The following is a 17,609-nucleotide window of genomic DNA, read 5'->3' as shown; positions in this document are numbered from 1 at the left end:
GAGCCATGAGGAGCATATCAAGATATGGTCTTCCTTTTAGCATTATGAATAACGTTTTGAAGTAGTGATTCAGTAAAAGGGATTCGTGCAACGGATTCAAGAGGAAGTGCAAATATCTCTTAAACTTCTCGATTCATGCTCCACAAGTGAAAAATACAAAGTCAAGTATACACCAGATCACCAAATAAATTCTGTTTGCTGATTGCTCAAACACAACAGAAAGGAAAAAAATAGACTATGAAAGAATTAGATGCTATCATTCTCAGAGGAGGTATCAAAGTTAAACAAGCACAAGTTAACATGTGAACTGTGTCACCAAAGAGAACAACACCACTTCTAATTGCTGCCTATAAAAATACCATTATCAAAACAGGTTTTTCTCACTGGCTTTTTGATTCACTGCTCACTGTAGAATGTCTTCTGATATCAAACTGATCTACATACTCCAAAGGAGTAACTGTCTCATTTCTTATTCTCTTGATCTTAGGGCTCAACAAGCCACGGTGACGGAAACCATAGAGCTTGAGCACCTGATTATCAGCAAAATTGAAAGCCCTCTCCATACTACTGAGGCACCTCTCAACAGGATAATCTCCATAGCTCCCACAAGGTTTACATCCCACAAAATGTGTCACGAAAGGCCACCTCTCATCTCCTAATCCGGGATGGTACTTCTCAACCATCTCTTCATACCGGTCAACCAAGCCAGCCCAGTAACCGTGCAGGTAGTAAGAATTCTCAAGGAAAACCTTATCCATCCACTTCTCCTTTTTGGACAACAAAAGGTATATCAATGCAGATTGATCATCGGCCTCAAATGCCGGGCGACCCTTCAAATTCGCAGTTAAGACCTTACCAGCCTCCTCCCTCACTGGACCCTTGGGGCCCATGGGAGCCCAATCATCAAGCAAATCTAAAGACCACTGGCAATTCCGAAACAAGAAGCTGCCGGTATTCACAGCAATCCAAGACTTCTGCTCAAACAACAAATCAGGGTAACCATGAAGTACCAAATTGTAATCATCATACTTAGACAAAGGAAGCTCAAAAACCATGTCAGTGAAGAAAGCATCACTATCCATCCACCAAATCCACTCCACCTCAGGGTGTGAGAACATCAACCTTCTAATCATTGGCAATTTGGCCCAATACCCAGCAAGTTCCTTATCCAAATGCGCCAAATTGTACACAATCTCAATCCCGTGCAATCTACAGTAATCAATTTTGTTCTTAATCGACTTCAACAAGTAATGATCACCAATTGGGTTGTCACAGGGTTTTGGAGGTGAACCAGTGAGGAGCAAGATTCGAGCTTTACCTCTCACGAAACTAGGGTATTCAGGGTTTTGCTGGAGCCATTGTTGGCGTTGTTGATCCCAATCGGAGATCTTGGGGCCAAGGGAGAAGGCGGCGGTGGTGTTGTGGCTGAAAGAGGTGTCGTTGTCGTCGGGGTCGGAGTCGGAGCGGATCTCAGCGAGAATGCGGTTGGTCTCCTCGATGAGGCTCTGGTTGACGGCATCAGCGTCGGAGGAGGAGAGGTTGACGCCGATGGTGCCGCGAAGGACAAGGATGGTGACGAAACCGCAGAGGATGGTGATCTTGATGTTGTTGAAGGTCTTCTGGATCTGGCGGCCACGGGGGGCGGAGCGTGCTCGGCCGTTGGTGGTTGGAAGGGCGTTGGCGGCGCTGCTTCTCTTGTGAGCTGAGAGGTTCTCTTGCCCCATCTCACAAACTCACCAATTATGTTAATGGTAATCGTACGCTCTTACAGTTACTGTATGTCTGTATAGAAATGGAGGGTAAACAACTTTCGACACGGAAATATGGAATCGGAGTTGAACAAGATTTAGGAACGGAACAAAGCCGTGTTTTTTGTTTTTCTGCACAACTACTCTCCACTTTGATCACCCGCAATTAGTGTTGGTAATGATAATGATAGCCGATACTGCTTCATATGCTTCAAAGCTCAAACGTGTCCTTTTTTTTTTTTTCGTTAACTTACTTTTAATTTAATTTTACAATCATATATATAAAGAAAATACGATAAATTTATTGCATACCTTTTTTAAAGAAAATATCTTCATAGATTTTTATTATTGTCGAAATTTGGATTCAAAAATAAATATGTATTATCTTTATCCCTAAAGATATTTTGATTATCCATGGTTATAAAAATGTAAGAATATAACCACTAAGAAATAACATAATCCAGCTCCGATCGTTCTGGCAATGGACCCCCTTGGGTGGTGTGTGTCTGAACTGTTAAAATCCAAGTACACTAAATAGTAACGCGTTCCTCAGTCAGTTCAAAATCACAAGATTCATGCACATATACATCATTTTGTGACTTGTGATTGTGTTTATACCGGAAAGTGCACCATCAAAGGAAAAGGGTCCCACAATATCCTCATCTTCGGGCACCTCGTACTTTTAGGGGTGTCCGCAGATCGGATCATCCAACACAATTTCCATTCGAATATCGGATCGGATATGATACGGATCCGCATATTTGCGGATCGGATCGGATTGGATATCGGATATATCCGCATAATTAAACCTTCTCTTTTTAATCATATTTCTATATAAAAGAATTCGATAAAAATATTTCTTTCATACTTTTAAATTTATTTATTCCTAAAATATTTTTAATCAAATTCTCTCTAAATAACAAAAATAAAATAATACAATATATGAATAATAATAATTACTAACTAAAACATACAAACAAATAAATAAAATACCAAACATATATATATATATATATATATATTTTAATTACTATAGTGCGGATCTGCGGATACGCGGATGTAGAGCAGATATTCGCGATCCGATTAATTTGCGGATCGGATCTTATCCGCAATTTTCGAATCGGATGCGGATATTTACCGCGGACATGCGGATATGGACACCCCTATGTATTTTGTATTTGCCAACTTGTCCTCTTCTGCAAACACTAGAATAATACACCTAGGAATATCGTTGCTAACAATATGATTTCTTATAATGGAATTACCAAATATATATTATTATCATATTTAATTTGTAAAAACAAGATTTATGAAATATTAATATGTCTAAAAATGTGTTGATTTTTGTTTAGTTTAAGTTTATTGTCTTTAAAAATTTTCATATATTTTATCCAAAATATCCTTAAAATTTGTAATTAAAATATTAATAACTAAATTTTATATATAAAGTGTATATAAATATAAAATAATATATTGTTATTTTATATATTATTATTTAAAATATTTCTAATATCAAATATTTTTAATAAATTTTTTACTCTAACTTTTTCAAATAAATATAACTATAATAAAATATTATTTTCTATTTTGTTTTCTAAATTTATTAAAATATTCTTAATAATAGGTAACTTTAATTAAAATTATTATTAATTTTTTTAAGGGCAAAAAACTCAAATAAGCTAAGGAGAGCAAAATTTTACACGAATCAGCCAAAACGAAAACTGTTTCATGAATCCACCAATGCACGTTTATATGTAGTTCGAACCAGCTAAATTCGAATTATACACAAACACATGCACACACTAATTCGAATCAGGGTGATTCGAACTACACCCACGCACGCGTTTCCAAGTAATTTGAATTTGACTGATTCGAATTATTCATGATGTAATTCGAATTATGCTGTTAAAAAATTTATTAAAAAAATTATTAAAAAATTAATAATTTAAAATTAAAAAAAAATATATTTTATTTCATACATTAAAAAAAAACTAACAAAATATTTAATTACAAACTTCTTTAAAATATTAATGATCTATCAATTCGAATTCCATACAATACTCTTTTGTCCATTTTTAATAGCTCATGAATGTTTTTTAATAAATTTTTTTAATAAATTTATTTAAATTATACTACAAAAAATATTTTATCCTATGCAAAATAATTTTTAAAAAATGGCTTAAAAAATGTTAGGAGTACTATAGAAATTTGTAATGTTCTAATAACTTAGGTAAATACATGCATGTACTCAAATTTTAAATAAAATACTCTACATAGTTAATAATAATTTAGAAATAAAAGAAAATATTTTATTCCATACAAAACAATTAAAAAATATATTTTATTCTAATACAAAATAATTTTTAAAAAATGGCTTAAAAGATGTTATGAGTACTATAAAAGTTTGTAATATTCTAGTGATTTAGGTAAATACATGATAAAAATATTTTTTCTTTAATTTCTAAATTATTATTGACTATGTAGAGTATTTCTTTAATGTCCTAAGTCATTAGGATATTACAAATTTTTATTAGAACATTACAAATTTTTATAGTACTCCTAACATTTTTTAAGTCATTTCTTTTAAATTGTTTTGCATAGGATAAAATATTTTTTGTGGTATAATTTCAATAAATTTATTAAAAAAATTTATTAAAATATATTCATGAGCTATTAAAAATGGACAAAAGAGTATTGTATGGAATTTGAATTGATAGCTCATTAATATTTTAAAGAAGTCTCGTAATTAAATATTTTGTTAGCTTTTTTTAATATATGAAATAAAATATATATTTTTTTAATTTTTAAATTATTAATTTTTTTAATAAATTTTTTAATAAAATTTTTTTAATAAATTATTAATTTTTTAATAGCATAGATTCGAATTAGTGTGTGCGTGTGTTTGTGTATAATTCGAACTAGGGATGTCAATGGGGCAGGGCGGGGGCGGGGGATGCCTCCCTGCTCCCCATCCCCGCCCTCAGATTTGCTCCTCATCCCCGCCCCATTCCCCGCCGTGGGGGAATATTGCTCCCCATCCCCATTTCCCGCGGGGACCCCATTCCCCATGTACATAATAGTTCTAACTAATTATTAATTTCTATATGAATAGAGCTGCAAGTATCTATCTTATACAAAAACTGCAAGATTTTATACAAAAAGTCTAAATGACACGATGGTGACTTCTTTCGAAATAACGCAATGGGGACGCAACGACGAGGCAAAGGACAAAGTAGTAGACGAGGTGGGAGACGCGGCAACAGAGAGGAGAATGGACACGACGGCAGAGTTACGAAAAGGAACGCCGCAAAAAGAAATTACAACGCGGTAAGGGTGATGGCACAGTGAGGTGTGACGATGCAGTGAGAAGGGTGACGAGGGGGTAACTGCAGAGAGGTTGGATGAAGTATGGACTGCCTTAGGAATCTCTGAATTGAAGAAGGGTTATGCAAATAAAGATTAGGAGTTTTGGGTTTCTATATATATGTGTGTGTGAGAAATGTCTAAAAAACATATATGAGAAATAAACTATTAAGGATAATTCAAGGAATTCATAAATTTCGAGGAATAGCGGGGACGGGGCGAAGATCCCCGCTCGGGTCCCCGCGCCTGCTTCGGGGAAATTTTGTCCCCCATTCCCATCCCCACAGGGAAAATTCCCCACAATCGGATCCCCATTCGGGACAATCCCCGCAAAGATCCCCACGTCTCGGAGAATTTCGCCATCCCTAATTCGAACCCAGCTGATTTGAATTATGTAGAAATGGAGTTCGAATTTAGCTAGTTCGAACTACATATAAACGTGCGTTTTGACTGATTCGTGTAAAATTTTGCTCTCCTTAACTTATTTGAGTTTTTTTTGTCCTTTTTTTAATTTACTAAAATGCTCCTATTATCAAATATTTTTAATTAAAATTAACATCATTACAATTAAAATGAACACAAAATACTTATCTAAATTTTCAAAAATCTCATAATTTGTCTCGTAATTCATAGTTGAACTTGTATAAAATAAATCCCAACAATTCTAAACACATGTATTAAAAACTGAAAACCTAATAATCCATAAAAATCCAAAAATAACAAGATTTAAATCAATATTTTCAAAAGTGATAATAGTTCTTCAGGTTGAAGTTGGAACACAATGTCAATTAGATTATTGTTCCTTGCAATGCTAAGGGCGGCCTTCATTCTATCTTCAACACCCAAACCAGGAACATTCCTCAATAATGCCATTAGCTTCATTTTACGCTCAGCTCTCTTTCGCATGCTTAAAACAAGAAACCATATCAACTAGAACGGTTGTGCGTTCTTGATAAGCACCTTTCATATCTCTAATTGATTCTGTTATTATGTCAAGCACTTCCTCGCTTTTGCTCCCTCTTTTTCTTTTATTCTTTTTTTTTTTTGGTAGATGAAGAACTTGCAGCTACAGCACCAGGAGCATCAGAAGCACCAGAAGCACTAGGAGTTAGAGGCTCCTAACATATAATAAACCAAACAATTAGTGTAAACAGTCAGTCTTTTCCACCTAGAATCAACTTCACACAATATGATCAGCAGTTACTCTTTTTTCTACTGCTAAATTTTTTTTAATGTAAGCCTGAAAATGATCAATCTAAAATACATCAGCAATGAAAACTTTCACACCCAAATCAGCTACTATTTTGGGCTATGGTTCTTCCTTATGTAACTATGTTCTTGCAGAAAATAAACAACTAACCAGAAAACAAAATTAATATTAGCATAAATAATCAAGAACAACCCTGTCAAGATGGCTATGATAAAAAAATCAGTAAGATTTCTTTTATTTTACACCTCGATATAGAGTTCAAAATTTTACAAAATTCAAAATTTTCCTAGCTGGGAACTCTGTTAATAACATCCATGTTCAAATTGATGGAGGGTTAGAACTTAGGAGGTATGAGAATTTTGAGATCCCTTTATTAACTTGGTTAGAGGTAATTGTTACCCTTTACCAAGGTCAGGCCTGTGTATCTATGTAAGTAGGTGAGAAAAGACAGATATTGGTGGATGACATGTTATACTCAATTCGATAAAATTTTCTAGAGGGTGGGGTGCCCTGTTTTAAGAAGTGCTGTGAATGCATTGGTGATTGTTTCACATTGCAGAAACTGCTGACGCACCAAAACCTTTTTATGTAACTATGTTCTTGCAGAAAATAAACAACTAACCAGAAAACAAAATTAATAGTATAAATAATCAAACACGTTTAAGTCAATTGCTTACATACTTGAGAATCAGCTTCATATTCAATTTCCGTCTCTTCCAAATTTACTTGGGTGTTTTCACTCATTTGCCAACCACTCAAGTTTGCTTCCTGCTCAGCCTCTATAATAGCAACTGCTTGAGCTATATTTTCTGCATTGCCTCCTTGAGCCCTATCTTTACCAAATGCTATTTCCAACTCTTCAAAATGTGAAAATGGTTTATTGTAGAGGCCATTAGCATTAGGATGAGAATGAAATTAAAAGAAATATAATTAAGCAATTAATATTAAAAAGCTATGATAGATAAACTTGTATTAAGAAAGTTGCTTAGAATTTACAGACTCTATTTACTGAAAATTTGTTGCTCCACTACAATAATTTTATCTTTGTCATTCCAACCAAATCTACTCCAAGCCGTGCTCACCATCTCAACTATTACAAAATATTGTCTCTTTAGTAAAATTTACCCTTGATTCAATGTGTGGATAATTCAGAGTTCAGTACTAAAAAAATCTAATGATCTCGAGTATAAAATCACACAATTAAAAGTCTTATTTATCGCTACTACTTATTCAAACTCATACCGGTAGTTATTACTACTAAAACTAAATTTAATAAACTTACCTGAAAGCTTAAATTCTATACAGAAGAGTAGCAATGTATTTACCTAAAAGCTTAAAGATAAAAAATCAGTGACTATACAGAAGAATCATCAACCTGCTAAGAACATAATAGAAACAAAAAAATAAAATAAAATCAGATATAAAAAAATTCTATAGTGAGCACAGATGCAGGGGTTGAATATTCATTTGATCAGAAGTATTTACTAGCAAATTGAATTTCTATTAACAGAACAGTATCAATTCATTTGATTATTGTTAGCTCAACATAAAAGGAACAAGTAATAAATATACAAAAGTCCATCATAGGTTCAAAACGTAATGGCATGCTTCAACAGTACCAAATACCAACAAAATCCCCTTTCTCTATATTACATAGTCAATTATCATAGCAATTCTAAATAACAAAGACCATACTTACACCTAAAATACCACCACTCTTCTTATTATATTATGGTTCATTATATAGTGTTGACTCATTAATCAAGATTCTTCATCAAGCTATTGAAATCTACAAGCTTGGCCAGAACCATGCAATTGGTCAACAATTTGAGTATTAGACACCTGGGCATGGGAAATTATGTATTTTGATTCCTAGGAATAAAATTTACCTGGGAATAGTTTTTTAAACCTTGCACTAAATATGGAAATATGATATTCCCATTTTAAGATCCCTGGGAAAACTCTATAATTCTCCCAACCAGACACCCCCAAAGATCCAAGCACATATTCTACGGTGATTTGAAGAAAAATTTGAAGATAATAAAAAGTAAACTATGTCATTGATTGGCCAAGGTAATTCATGTCAGGAAATGAAATTACATAATTTCCCAAAATCTGGTATAAAAAATGCAGAATATGCCCAAGGCTATAGATAGCATACAGTTAACAATTAACTAGAACAACATACAGGAGTAGAATGCTAATCCAAGATAAGCAAGCCTTTATACTATGGAAGGGAGGGAACAGAGAACAACTACGTAGATAATCAAGCCATTAAAGGTGCTGTAGATTTATTTATTTATTTCTTCTCTTTTTCTTCTTCATTGAAGCAGATTTTGTTCTCATCACCTTCATTTTACTTGAAAGTTTTTTTACTTTATTTGGAGGCTTAGTTATTGTGCTGTCCTCAAGGCTGATTTTTTCTGGCCTTTTAGGTTTGAAAACTTGCGTTATTGAAGGATCCAAAACATCCCTTGAGCACTGAAGAGAGATCCCCATGCCTGTGGCTTCATCCCATAGCTCTCTTCCCTTCTCAAAATCCCCTCCTCTACAAAGCTTTGGAATGAGCACATCATACACTGGTCCGTAACCACCCAGTGAACTTCTCTTCATTCTCTCAAAAAGTTCAAGAGCGCGATTCACCCTTTCAACCCCACAGAGAATACCAATCAAACTGTAGTAGAACTTAAGGTTTGGTACCAAACCATTTCCGATCATTTGATCCACTATATCTTTTCCTTTGCCGAATCTGCCAGTCAGAAACAACACCTTTGCTACAAGATAATAGCTGACCCAATCTGGAGCACAACCAGAATGTTTCATTTTTTTTAGTATTTGACAAGATTCTTTAACCCTTCTGGTCTTTCCTAAACATGAGAGCAAGATGTTGTAACTGATCGAGGTTGGAAAAACCTTGTAAGACTTCATCTCCATCATCACATTTAAGGCTTCAGGCACAAGCCCTGAAGGATTACGTCTAAGATTCCGCTCACAAAGGCACCTGAGGAATGTGTTGTAACAAATTAAATCTGGGGCAACCCCATTTGATTTCATCTCTTGAATAATCCTCCTAGCTTCTTTCACGTTCCTCTGCACAGACCACCCATAAAGGATACTTCTGTATATGCAAAGCATTGTGCCTGCAATCTTGTCTTTGTGATGCCAAACTACCCCTTCAGCCCTCTTAGGATGCCCTCTAGAACAGAGAGCATTAATGATTGCAGTAACTGTGAATTCATCTATAGAGCACTTGTACTTGTCCAAATTCTTAAAAATACCCAATGCCTCATCTTCTTTCCCCAATTTGACCAAAGTCTCGGCTACAAAACCAAAAGTCTCGGCATCCATAACTCGACCCTCCTTCTTCAGGTCTCCAATCAAGATATCCATCGCTGTGTAGTCTTTCTTTTCTGTGAAAACTCGAAGAGCGTAGTTATAATCTTTATCTTCTAACTTACAACTCAAATTCTTACTAGACCATAAGAAGAACCTGAGCAATCTCCTAGTATGTGCCTCATGCTTACAAGAATCAATAGCCTGAGTTACAAGAGATGAAGTCAAAGAATCTCTATACTTATTCAGACTAAACTCCAATTCATCTAACCCACCAACAGTGCTTGTAACAACACTGCACAGCTCTTGCAACTGGAGAGGTAACGGTGTTGATATTGGGGGCAATGTGGAATAAAGTGAGATCGAAACTCTCATAATTTGACCCAAAGGGCGTTTGCAAGCAGAGTTGAGCAAGACATTCATGCCTTTTGATTTGAGCAATTCTTCAAACATATTATGAGCATCAGTTGTAACTCGAAATCTTCATATCAAGCACAAGGGCAGGTTAGCGGGAAAGTATGTGACTTGTTACTTTGGTATCCATCACATCCAAGTTATTCATGGAATCAGATGTTTCTAAGCTTCAGGAAAAGTTATTCGTCGCCATTCACACTTCCTCATTGGTTGAGACAGAGAATAGTGGAATTGCCATCCAAGCACGCTGAAATCATGGAATCGAGCCACTTCCACCCAAAGAGGGAAGAAAGTGGAGCCTATTGGTGCCGTTTAATTTGTCCTCGCCATTGAGGTAGTCCTCGGAGTTCATGAAATCCTCCGGTACCACCCCACCTGGGACTCGTGGTCGGCGGGTTGTGGTTAACGTGAAGTAAGGATGGTTGGGTGGGGCGGAGATGCTTTACCTCGCACACTTGTCGTCGTGGCACCACTCGATCTGGCCAGGGGGGGGGGTTGAGGCATAGTTATTAGAACCAAACCGGTAATCAACCCGGTAATACAACTGGGTCATTGGGTCATTAATTCAACCGGTTGACCCGATTACAATTAAATATAAATATAAAATTACAAAAAATAAGCTTAAAATTAAAAATTCAAAAGCATGTGTTTACAAACATATTAATAACAATCAAGTATCAAAATTCTAGGGGAAAAACACAGAAAAATAAATCAATAAGTTAATGATAAACAAACTAATTAAAAACTAAATCAACTAATTATACCAAATCAATACTGCTTATGTAAGAATCAAATCCATCAATACTAAGAATCAAATCTATTCTTCAACAAATTCAGCTCACAGGTAATTTTCAACAACAAATTCAACTAAGATAATTTTCAGCAACAAAAAGTTTAACTCCAAAGATGATTTACAGTAACAAAAAAATTTGGCTAAGCAATTATTTCAGCTTGACAACAACAAATTCAACTTTCAGTGATGATAATCAGCAACAAATTCAACTCAGTGATGATTTTCATACAAAATTCAACTCAGTGATATTTTCAGCAACAAATTCAACTTGCAGCAACAAGGTCAGTCACGATTTACAGCAACATTTAGATCAGCAACAAGGAAAATTAATTGATTATCAATTCAGCAACATGGAAAAATACAGGGAGAAGGGAAATCTGGAAAAGAGAGAACAGGGGAAGCGATGATGCAGGAACTCACCAACGGTCCACGGCGACTCAGAGAGGGCGAGGATCCAAAACCAGAAAACAACGAGCGACGACGACCCCACGGAAGGCAACGAAGAAAGCGACAACCCCACTAGTTGCTTCTGCCGCCGGCGATGAGGATACCAGGGAAGGCCGCGAGACGTTGAGACAACGGCGACGAGACTGACGAATGACAAGACGGTGGCAGTGTGACTGAGACGAGACTCGAGTGAGACTGAGAGGCATTATCGAGCTGAGACAACTACGGGCGCTGCAGTGCAGGGAAGAACAACCACGGACGACGAGCAGCAAAAAACACACAGCTCGAGCACTCACTGGCGAAGGGAGGCACCGCGAGACGCGAGCAGCCGAGCACAGACGGTGGAGAGGCGAGAGAGAGAAGGGGGGTGGGCAGCTTCGGAACTAGGGTTTTTTAAAAGGTTCTGAAAACCGAACCGGTTATCGAACAGCTCTAGCTACTGGTTCACTGGTTCATAGGTTCAACCGGTTCGACCGTGGTTAAACAAAAAAACCGTTTTATAATAAAATAATAAATAAAATATAAATAAACACATTAAAACATAATTATAGTCTAATATGAATTTTAAAATATCATCCAAATTAGAAGTATTACATAAACCAAAATGTTAAAGATCTCATTCAAATACAAACTCAAAAGTCAAATAACAAAAACAACCAACCAAACATAAAATGCCAACATCCAACTGATCCAAGTTTGTCATCAATCATCAAAATTCGTCATAACTTGCTGCAGATTTGTAATAAGTAATTTATAATTATTATTATTAATTATATATAATTAAATTGGTTCACAACCTAATGATATGAGCTTATTGGAATTTAAATTTGACTAATTGAATATATCAACTCAAATTTAACCTGAAGCTCGATTAATTAATTCATAAACTCAACTATTCATCTTCCATTAGATAAGATTACAAGTTAGACTTGGAAGAAAATAAATGAATAAAGACTTCCAAAGATAAAGAAACAATGCATTTCTCCACCGATATAACAAAATACAAAATCCCCATGAAAATGGGGTATACATTGACAAAATCATAATGAATTCATAAAAGTGATAAACGATTGTTTTATGTACAGCAACCTAAATCTAAGTTTTTGTACAGTTGGAAAACAGATGCAAAAATATTCCCTAAAAAAAATACCATCCAAGGTTTCTATTTCTGCATCTGAAACGGACATCACCAAACAAAGCCATATACATCAATGGCACCAGACATTTAAAGAAGTTGTCTCTTGCCAAAATTTCATTTCATATTACAACACATGCAGACAACAAATGCTGCAGGTGATATGGAAACTCTATAATGGTTATTGAACATGCATGCTCTCATGAACACTAATCAACTAATCAATTCCTCAACAGCAAGGTTTAGCACCCAACAACTAATCAATTATCAAGGTTTCAACAATAAACTATAACAATTAATCATGCTTCAAGCAATCAGCTTCAACAATTAATCATTTAATAATGCTTCAAGCAATCAGCACCAACAAATGAATCATTTAATCATGCTTCAAGCATTCAGTTTCAACAATTAATCACTTAATAGTTAATAATGCTTTAAGCAATCAGCACCAAAGAATTAATCAACAACCAGCACCAAAATATTAATCAACAACAATTATTCATGCTTCAAACAATCAACAGCAAGGTTTAAAACCAACAATTAATCATGTTTCAACAATTATTATTACAACAAATTAGATTTATACCTAGGGTTAGTGGAAGACAGCAAAGAATGCAGAGCTGGCGCCGACAGGGACAGTGGCTATGGTGGAAGGGTCGAACAGGGCTGGCGCCGGCAGGAATACACTGCGCGACGGCAAGGAGTGGTGGCGGTGGCTGCGATTTCCACGGCTGACTTCGCGACGGAAAGGGTTGTGCGAATCTCCAAGCTGGCTCCAGGAACTTGCGACGGTGAGTGACTTCCACGGAACTTGCGACGGCGGCGGTGGCTGGACGGAGGTTGCGCCGGAAGCTCGAGGTGGAGACTGGAGGCGTGGGAACTGAGAGCAAGAGGTGAGGTGAGGCTCGAGAGTAGTGTCTGGGTGAAGAACTGAAGACTGAAGAGTGAAGACTGAAGGCTAGGGTTCTTCTGGATCTGGGGGCAAAACGCAACGTTTTGGCAAAATTTAAAAAACTGGTCGGATCACGATTCGATTCGACCGACCGGTTCCCGACCAATTTGGTAATTTAACTTCGGTTTTTGAATTTATCGGTTTTGTCTTTTGTCCGAATCATATTTATTAACGGTTTGCAGTTTGACTGATTCGACTGACAAGTTCAAACCAATTTTCAGAACGTTATTTTTTTTATTAATATTTATTTTAAAAACCTTATAGTTGTATTAAATAATATATATATCACTTAAAATATGATATTTAGCATGTGAATATAATTATGAAAAGGTAAAGAAAAATGCAAACATAATATTAAAAAAGAACATATAAATATAGTAATAGACACCAATTCAAGTATGTAACACTCAGGTACGGACCTAGACACAACAGCGAAGGAGCACTTGTCCCTACTATGTTTTCAATTTGTTTTTTAAAAAAAATAGTTATACATAACGTGGTCTCATTTTAAATTTTAAATGACCCCACTACAAATAAATTAAATTTAATTAGCTAAAGTTTTAAATTTATTTTTTTATTTTTTTTTATTATTTTGACTATTATTTAACCTAATCAAATTTAGTTCTTGTGTTGTCACTCTTTTATTCTATTAAACTCTCCTCTTATTTTTATATTTTGAACATTTTTTTCTATTTCTTGTCTAGTGGTCATCTTCTCTTCATCAAAAGGTAAATTTCAAATTATCCATGTTCTTTGTATAACTCTCCATGACTCTATGTATGTATTTTTCAATTTCTTGATATTTTCAATTAAAAATTTTAATTCAAACAATTATAATTTAGGTATTAATATAATATTTTATTCTCTTTATGACTTTATATATTTTATTTTATTCATTCTTATTACTTGTTTTTTTTACTCTTGTTCTATTATATGTACCTATGTTACATATAAAATTTTAAAATGAATTGATTAATTTAATAATTTAAAATAAATTTTTATTTTTAGAAATAGTAATTAAAAAATATTTTAATTACAATACATAATTAAACAGATACATAAAATTTTTCATCTAACATTATATCAAAATTAAATTAAAAAATATATAACAAATTTAATTATTTTAAAAAGAAAGAAACAAAAAAATTTTAAATTAAGTTTCTATTATTTTATATAAACATACTTTTCATATTAAGATTTAATTTTTTTAGTATTTATATATAATTCTAATTTCAAATTATAAATACTAGTGTATCGTTAGGCACTAATGTGTCAATTGATTCAGTCTTTTATTATTAAATGTGTATAAAAAAATTAGTTAGGATAACAAATTATCTATAATTTAATTAAAATGTTTTAAATTCAAGTTTTAGAAATAAAAAGCTATTTTTTTATAAATTATATATAATAAATAGTATTTTAAAAATAAAAATATTCACTGATTTTTTTAATTTTTATATCTTAATATAATTAATAATTTTTAACAAAATTTATATTAGTATATATATTTTTGCCCCTACTTCTAAAATATTTTGGGTCTGTCACTGGTAACACTCATTATGTATCAACTATAATTTATATTTAATGTGTATAATTCAAATTTAAGACACTAACCAACCATGAATAAAATAAAATATTTGTTTTATAAATAACCAACATAAGAAAATCTCAAAATAAGAAATTTTCCAAAAATCATAAAAAAAATAGTTAAAATTTTGAATTTTTTATGATAACATAAAATTTAACCCCTAAAACTAAATATATATTCTAACACATGATAACCTTTAGCTTGAACTTACCCATAAAACTATAACTACATATAAAACAAAGAACCCTTTTATCGTCAATCTAATAAAAAATAGACTCAAAATTCTAAGAAAATTCCATATAACATTCAACTCATTGATTTCTAGTTTAATAGATATCAATTTGTCCAAGTAAATAATTATTTTAGACCAAATAATATACTGTAGTGTAATTTTGACTATATATCAACATAATCAAAGTTAATTGATCTATTGTTAAAATTATAGTCTGATTGATAAAGTCCACTCCTAACCAATCTGCTCGTCATTACAAGACCTACAAAAATGAAAAAAGAATGCAGTTACATCATTGAACAAAATATCACTAATTGAACATTGTAAGTATACTCAGCAATAAAAATGACACTATAAAAGAAGTTAGAAATAGAACGAATTTGATAATAATCAAAATAAGTTACACATGTTTCTCCAAAAGGAACTAACATTATGTAACTAATGACATATTATAATTAACAAATCATAATTTTATCTCGATGAGTAAAAGTCAAAACAAAATTAAGCCATTGAAAAATTCAGTTAGTAAAAAAGAAAAAAAAGTAAAAAAATAATAATTTCAAGTTATAGAAAATTGAATAAACATCTCAATAAATTGGTCATTTTCACAGTAAATCAATATAATTGACAAAAATTATGCTCAAACTTTGCACAGAAAAAAATAATAAAAAATTTTAAAAAAAATACAGGTAAGGTTGACAAAAATTTGAGATTGTATATTTTGCTCTGTAAACAAAGTTTATATAAGTTATAACTAAAATTGTCCAAAAAATTCTAAACTAAAAAAAAAAGCTTTCTTCTTGATATGTCAATTTTTCAATGTTAGAAAATAGAAAAAATAAAAATAATTAAAAGATAATAAAAAAATTCAAGACATAAGAATAGATTAAAATTCTATCTCAATTTCAAATATCTTAAGAAACAAATCCACACTTAAATGCCGAAAAACAAATAAAATTAAAAAAATTCAAGAAAAAAAAAGGAGTTGAAACACTATAGTAAAAGCCTTAAAATGACCTCAAGTTCCTCTGTAATGGATGAAGTAGTGAGTTGAGAGCTCATTATTGAAGACAGTTATTCTAGGTTGTAAAAGAGAAAGAAAAAGAAGACTGAGGCACAAGTTAGAGAAGTGCATCATTACCTACTCTCCTTGATTAATAACCTACTCTCTTTGATTGAAATTCCTCATTGCATATGTGCATTTACAGTTTTTTATACAATGAAACTCCTAAACTAATTAATGAAAAGCAAAAAGATAATATAATTTTTTTAATGGCAAAAGATTTTTTGTTACGACATGTGGGCCTCATTAAAAGGATGAAGACTAAAGATCACATATTCCTATAAAAATTTAAGTCAAGTATATTAGAAATACAATCACATTAGAGTTCAGAGGTTAATATCCTTGACAACTTAGAGAGTAAAAAATCATAAAAATCAATACTTTTGCCATTTCACTCGAGCCATTCATAGAACTATGAATCTTGGTAACTGATATTGTAGATTTTATTTGCTCAAAATTGAATATATTCTCAGTCTTATATTTTATTAAAGAGTCATATTAACAAAAGCAACACATACCTTAAATAATGGATATCTCAGAGTTAGCTCTAAGATAAATTTATTATTGAATAATAAACTAACAAACTAACTAAGCAGTCCAAATTTTCTATCATTTTCGACATTTTGTATCAAGAATTATAATCTCACTTCTTTAATGATATAATGACAATTACAGTTTATAATTATCAAATCAAAGAAGCATTGAACATGTAATGTAATAAAATACAAAAGTGAATGATTTTTGCACTTAATGCATGCACATCAAATCAAGCTTAGTGCTTAAAGTGAGAAAAGAAAGACTCCAACCACTCAAAATTAATACTGCATGTATTTAACATTGGACACTAAAAAATTTCAGTTGTAATACTTTCAGTGCTATTAAAAATTACCAGTGTGCTTAATGTCAATATCAATCAAAAGGAAATGATAATCAAACAAGTTATTCCAAAATTAATCAAACATGATTAGCAGGATTTTATATGAATTGCAACTTTCATGTTGGTTACTGATTTCCATGGATCCACATGTTGATGCACCACTGGCTAAGATGTCATTGGAAAAATCATTTTCTGTTGAATTTTGAAGCTAGTGTGTATTTTCATTCATATTAAATTCTCCGCCAACTTAGTGAGGCTGCTGAGTTAGAGCTTCAATTGCGTAATTTGATCCTTAGTCTTTGTCGAAAAGAGTGATATCATCTTAACTCACACAAAATTAAATAAAATATATCAGATCATCATATAAGAAAACTGTAAGAAATTAAAAAATAAACGATATAAGTAACTCTAATAGACATGGTATGATTATGTTCAGGTCACTACTTTTTCTCCT

The 17,609-nt window shown here is 32.9% G+C and overlaps 2 protein-coding genes across 6 annotated transcripts; both read right to left on the bottom strand.

Moving 5' to 3' along the window:
- Positions 1–115: 115 nt before the first annotated feature.
- LOC107633921 (putative xyloglucan 6-xylosyltransferase 3) lies at positions 116–2,019 on the bottom strand. Its single transcript, XM_016337512.3, has one exon. It carries the CDS (start codon positions 1,722–1,724, stop codon positions 381–383), a length of 1,344 nt encoding a protein of 447 aa, XP_016192998.1. The 5' UTR covers positions 1,725–2,019; the 3' UTR covers positions 116–380.
- A 3,679-nt stretch (positions 2,020–5,698) lies between these two features.
- LOC107633895 (pentatricopeptide repeat-containing protein At5g61370, mitochondrial) lies at positions 5,699–13,420 on the bottom strand. 5 transcript variants are annotated; one of them, XR_015902438.1, is made up of 5 exons: positions 13,030–13,420; positions 8,671–10,546; positions 7,647–7,696; positions 7,003–7,178; positions 5,699–6,229 (listed from the first exon to the last, which is right to left on the bottom strand). XR_015902438.1 is itself a non-coding variant. In XM_021123823.2 (3 exons), the coding sequence occupies exon 3, from the start codon at positions 10,105–10,107 to the stop codon at positions 8,617–8,619; it is 1,491 nt and encodes a 496-aa protein (XP_020979482.1). In that variant the 5' UTR covers positions 10,108–10,546; positions 11,282–11,755; positions 13,030–13,382; the 3' UTR covers positions 8,352–8,616. The 5 variants fall into 5 exon arrangements, 2 of the variants coding, with proteins under 2 accessions (XP_020979482.1, XP_016192977.1); XR_001618748.3 differs by lacking the exon at positions 8,671–10,546 and adding an exon at positions 11,282–11,755 and having other exon boundaries at positions 7,647–7,699; positions 13,030–13,411; XR_002362971.2 differs by lacking the exon at positions 8,671–10,546 and having other exon boundaries at positions 7,647–7,699; positions 13,030–13,382.
- Positions 13,421–17,609: the final 4,189 nt, after the last annotated feature.

Source organism: Arachis ipaensis, chromosome B1 (genome assembly GCF_059453495.1).
Source record: "Arachis ipaensis isolate K30076 ecotype BB chromosome B1, ASM5945349v1, whole genome shotgun sequence".
Classification (NCBI taxonomy): Eukaryota; Viridiplantae; Streptophyta; class Magnoliopsida; order Fabales; family Fabaceae; genus Arachis; species Arachis ipaensis.
Note: the sequence above shows the minus strand (reverse complement) of the source record. Positions and strands in the feature narration are given on the sequence as shown.

Coding starts and splice junctions, on each gene's coding strand:
- LOC107633921 (XM_016337512.3), bottom strand. CDS start 1,724: ATGGGGCAAGAGAACCTCTCAGCTCACAAGAGAAGCAGCGCCGCCAAC.
- LOC107633895 (XM_016337491.3), bottom strand. CDS start 10,107: ATGTTTGAAGAATTGCTCAAATCAAAAGGCATGAATGTCTTGCTCAAC.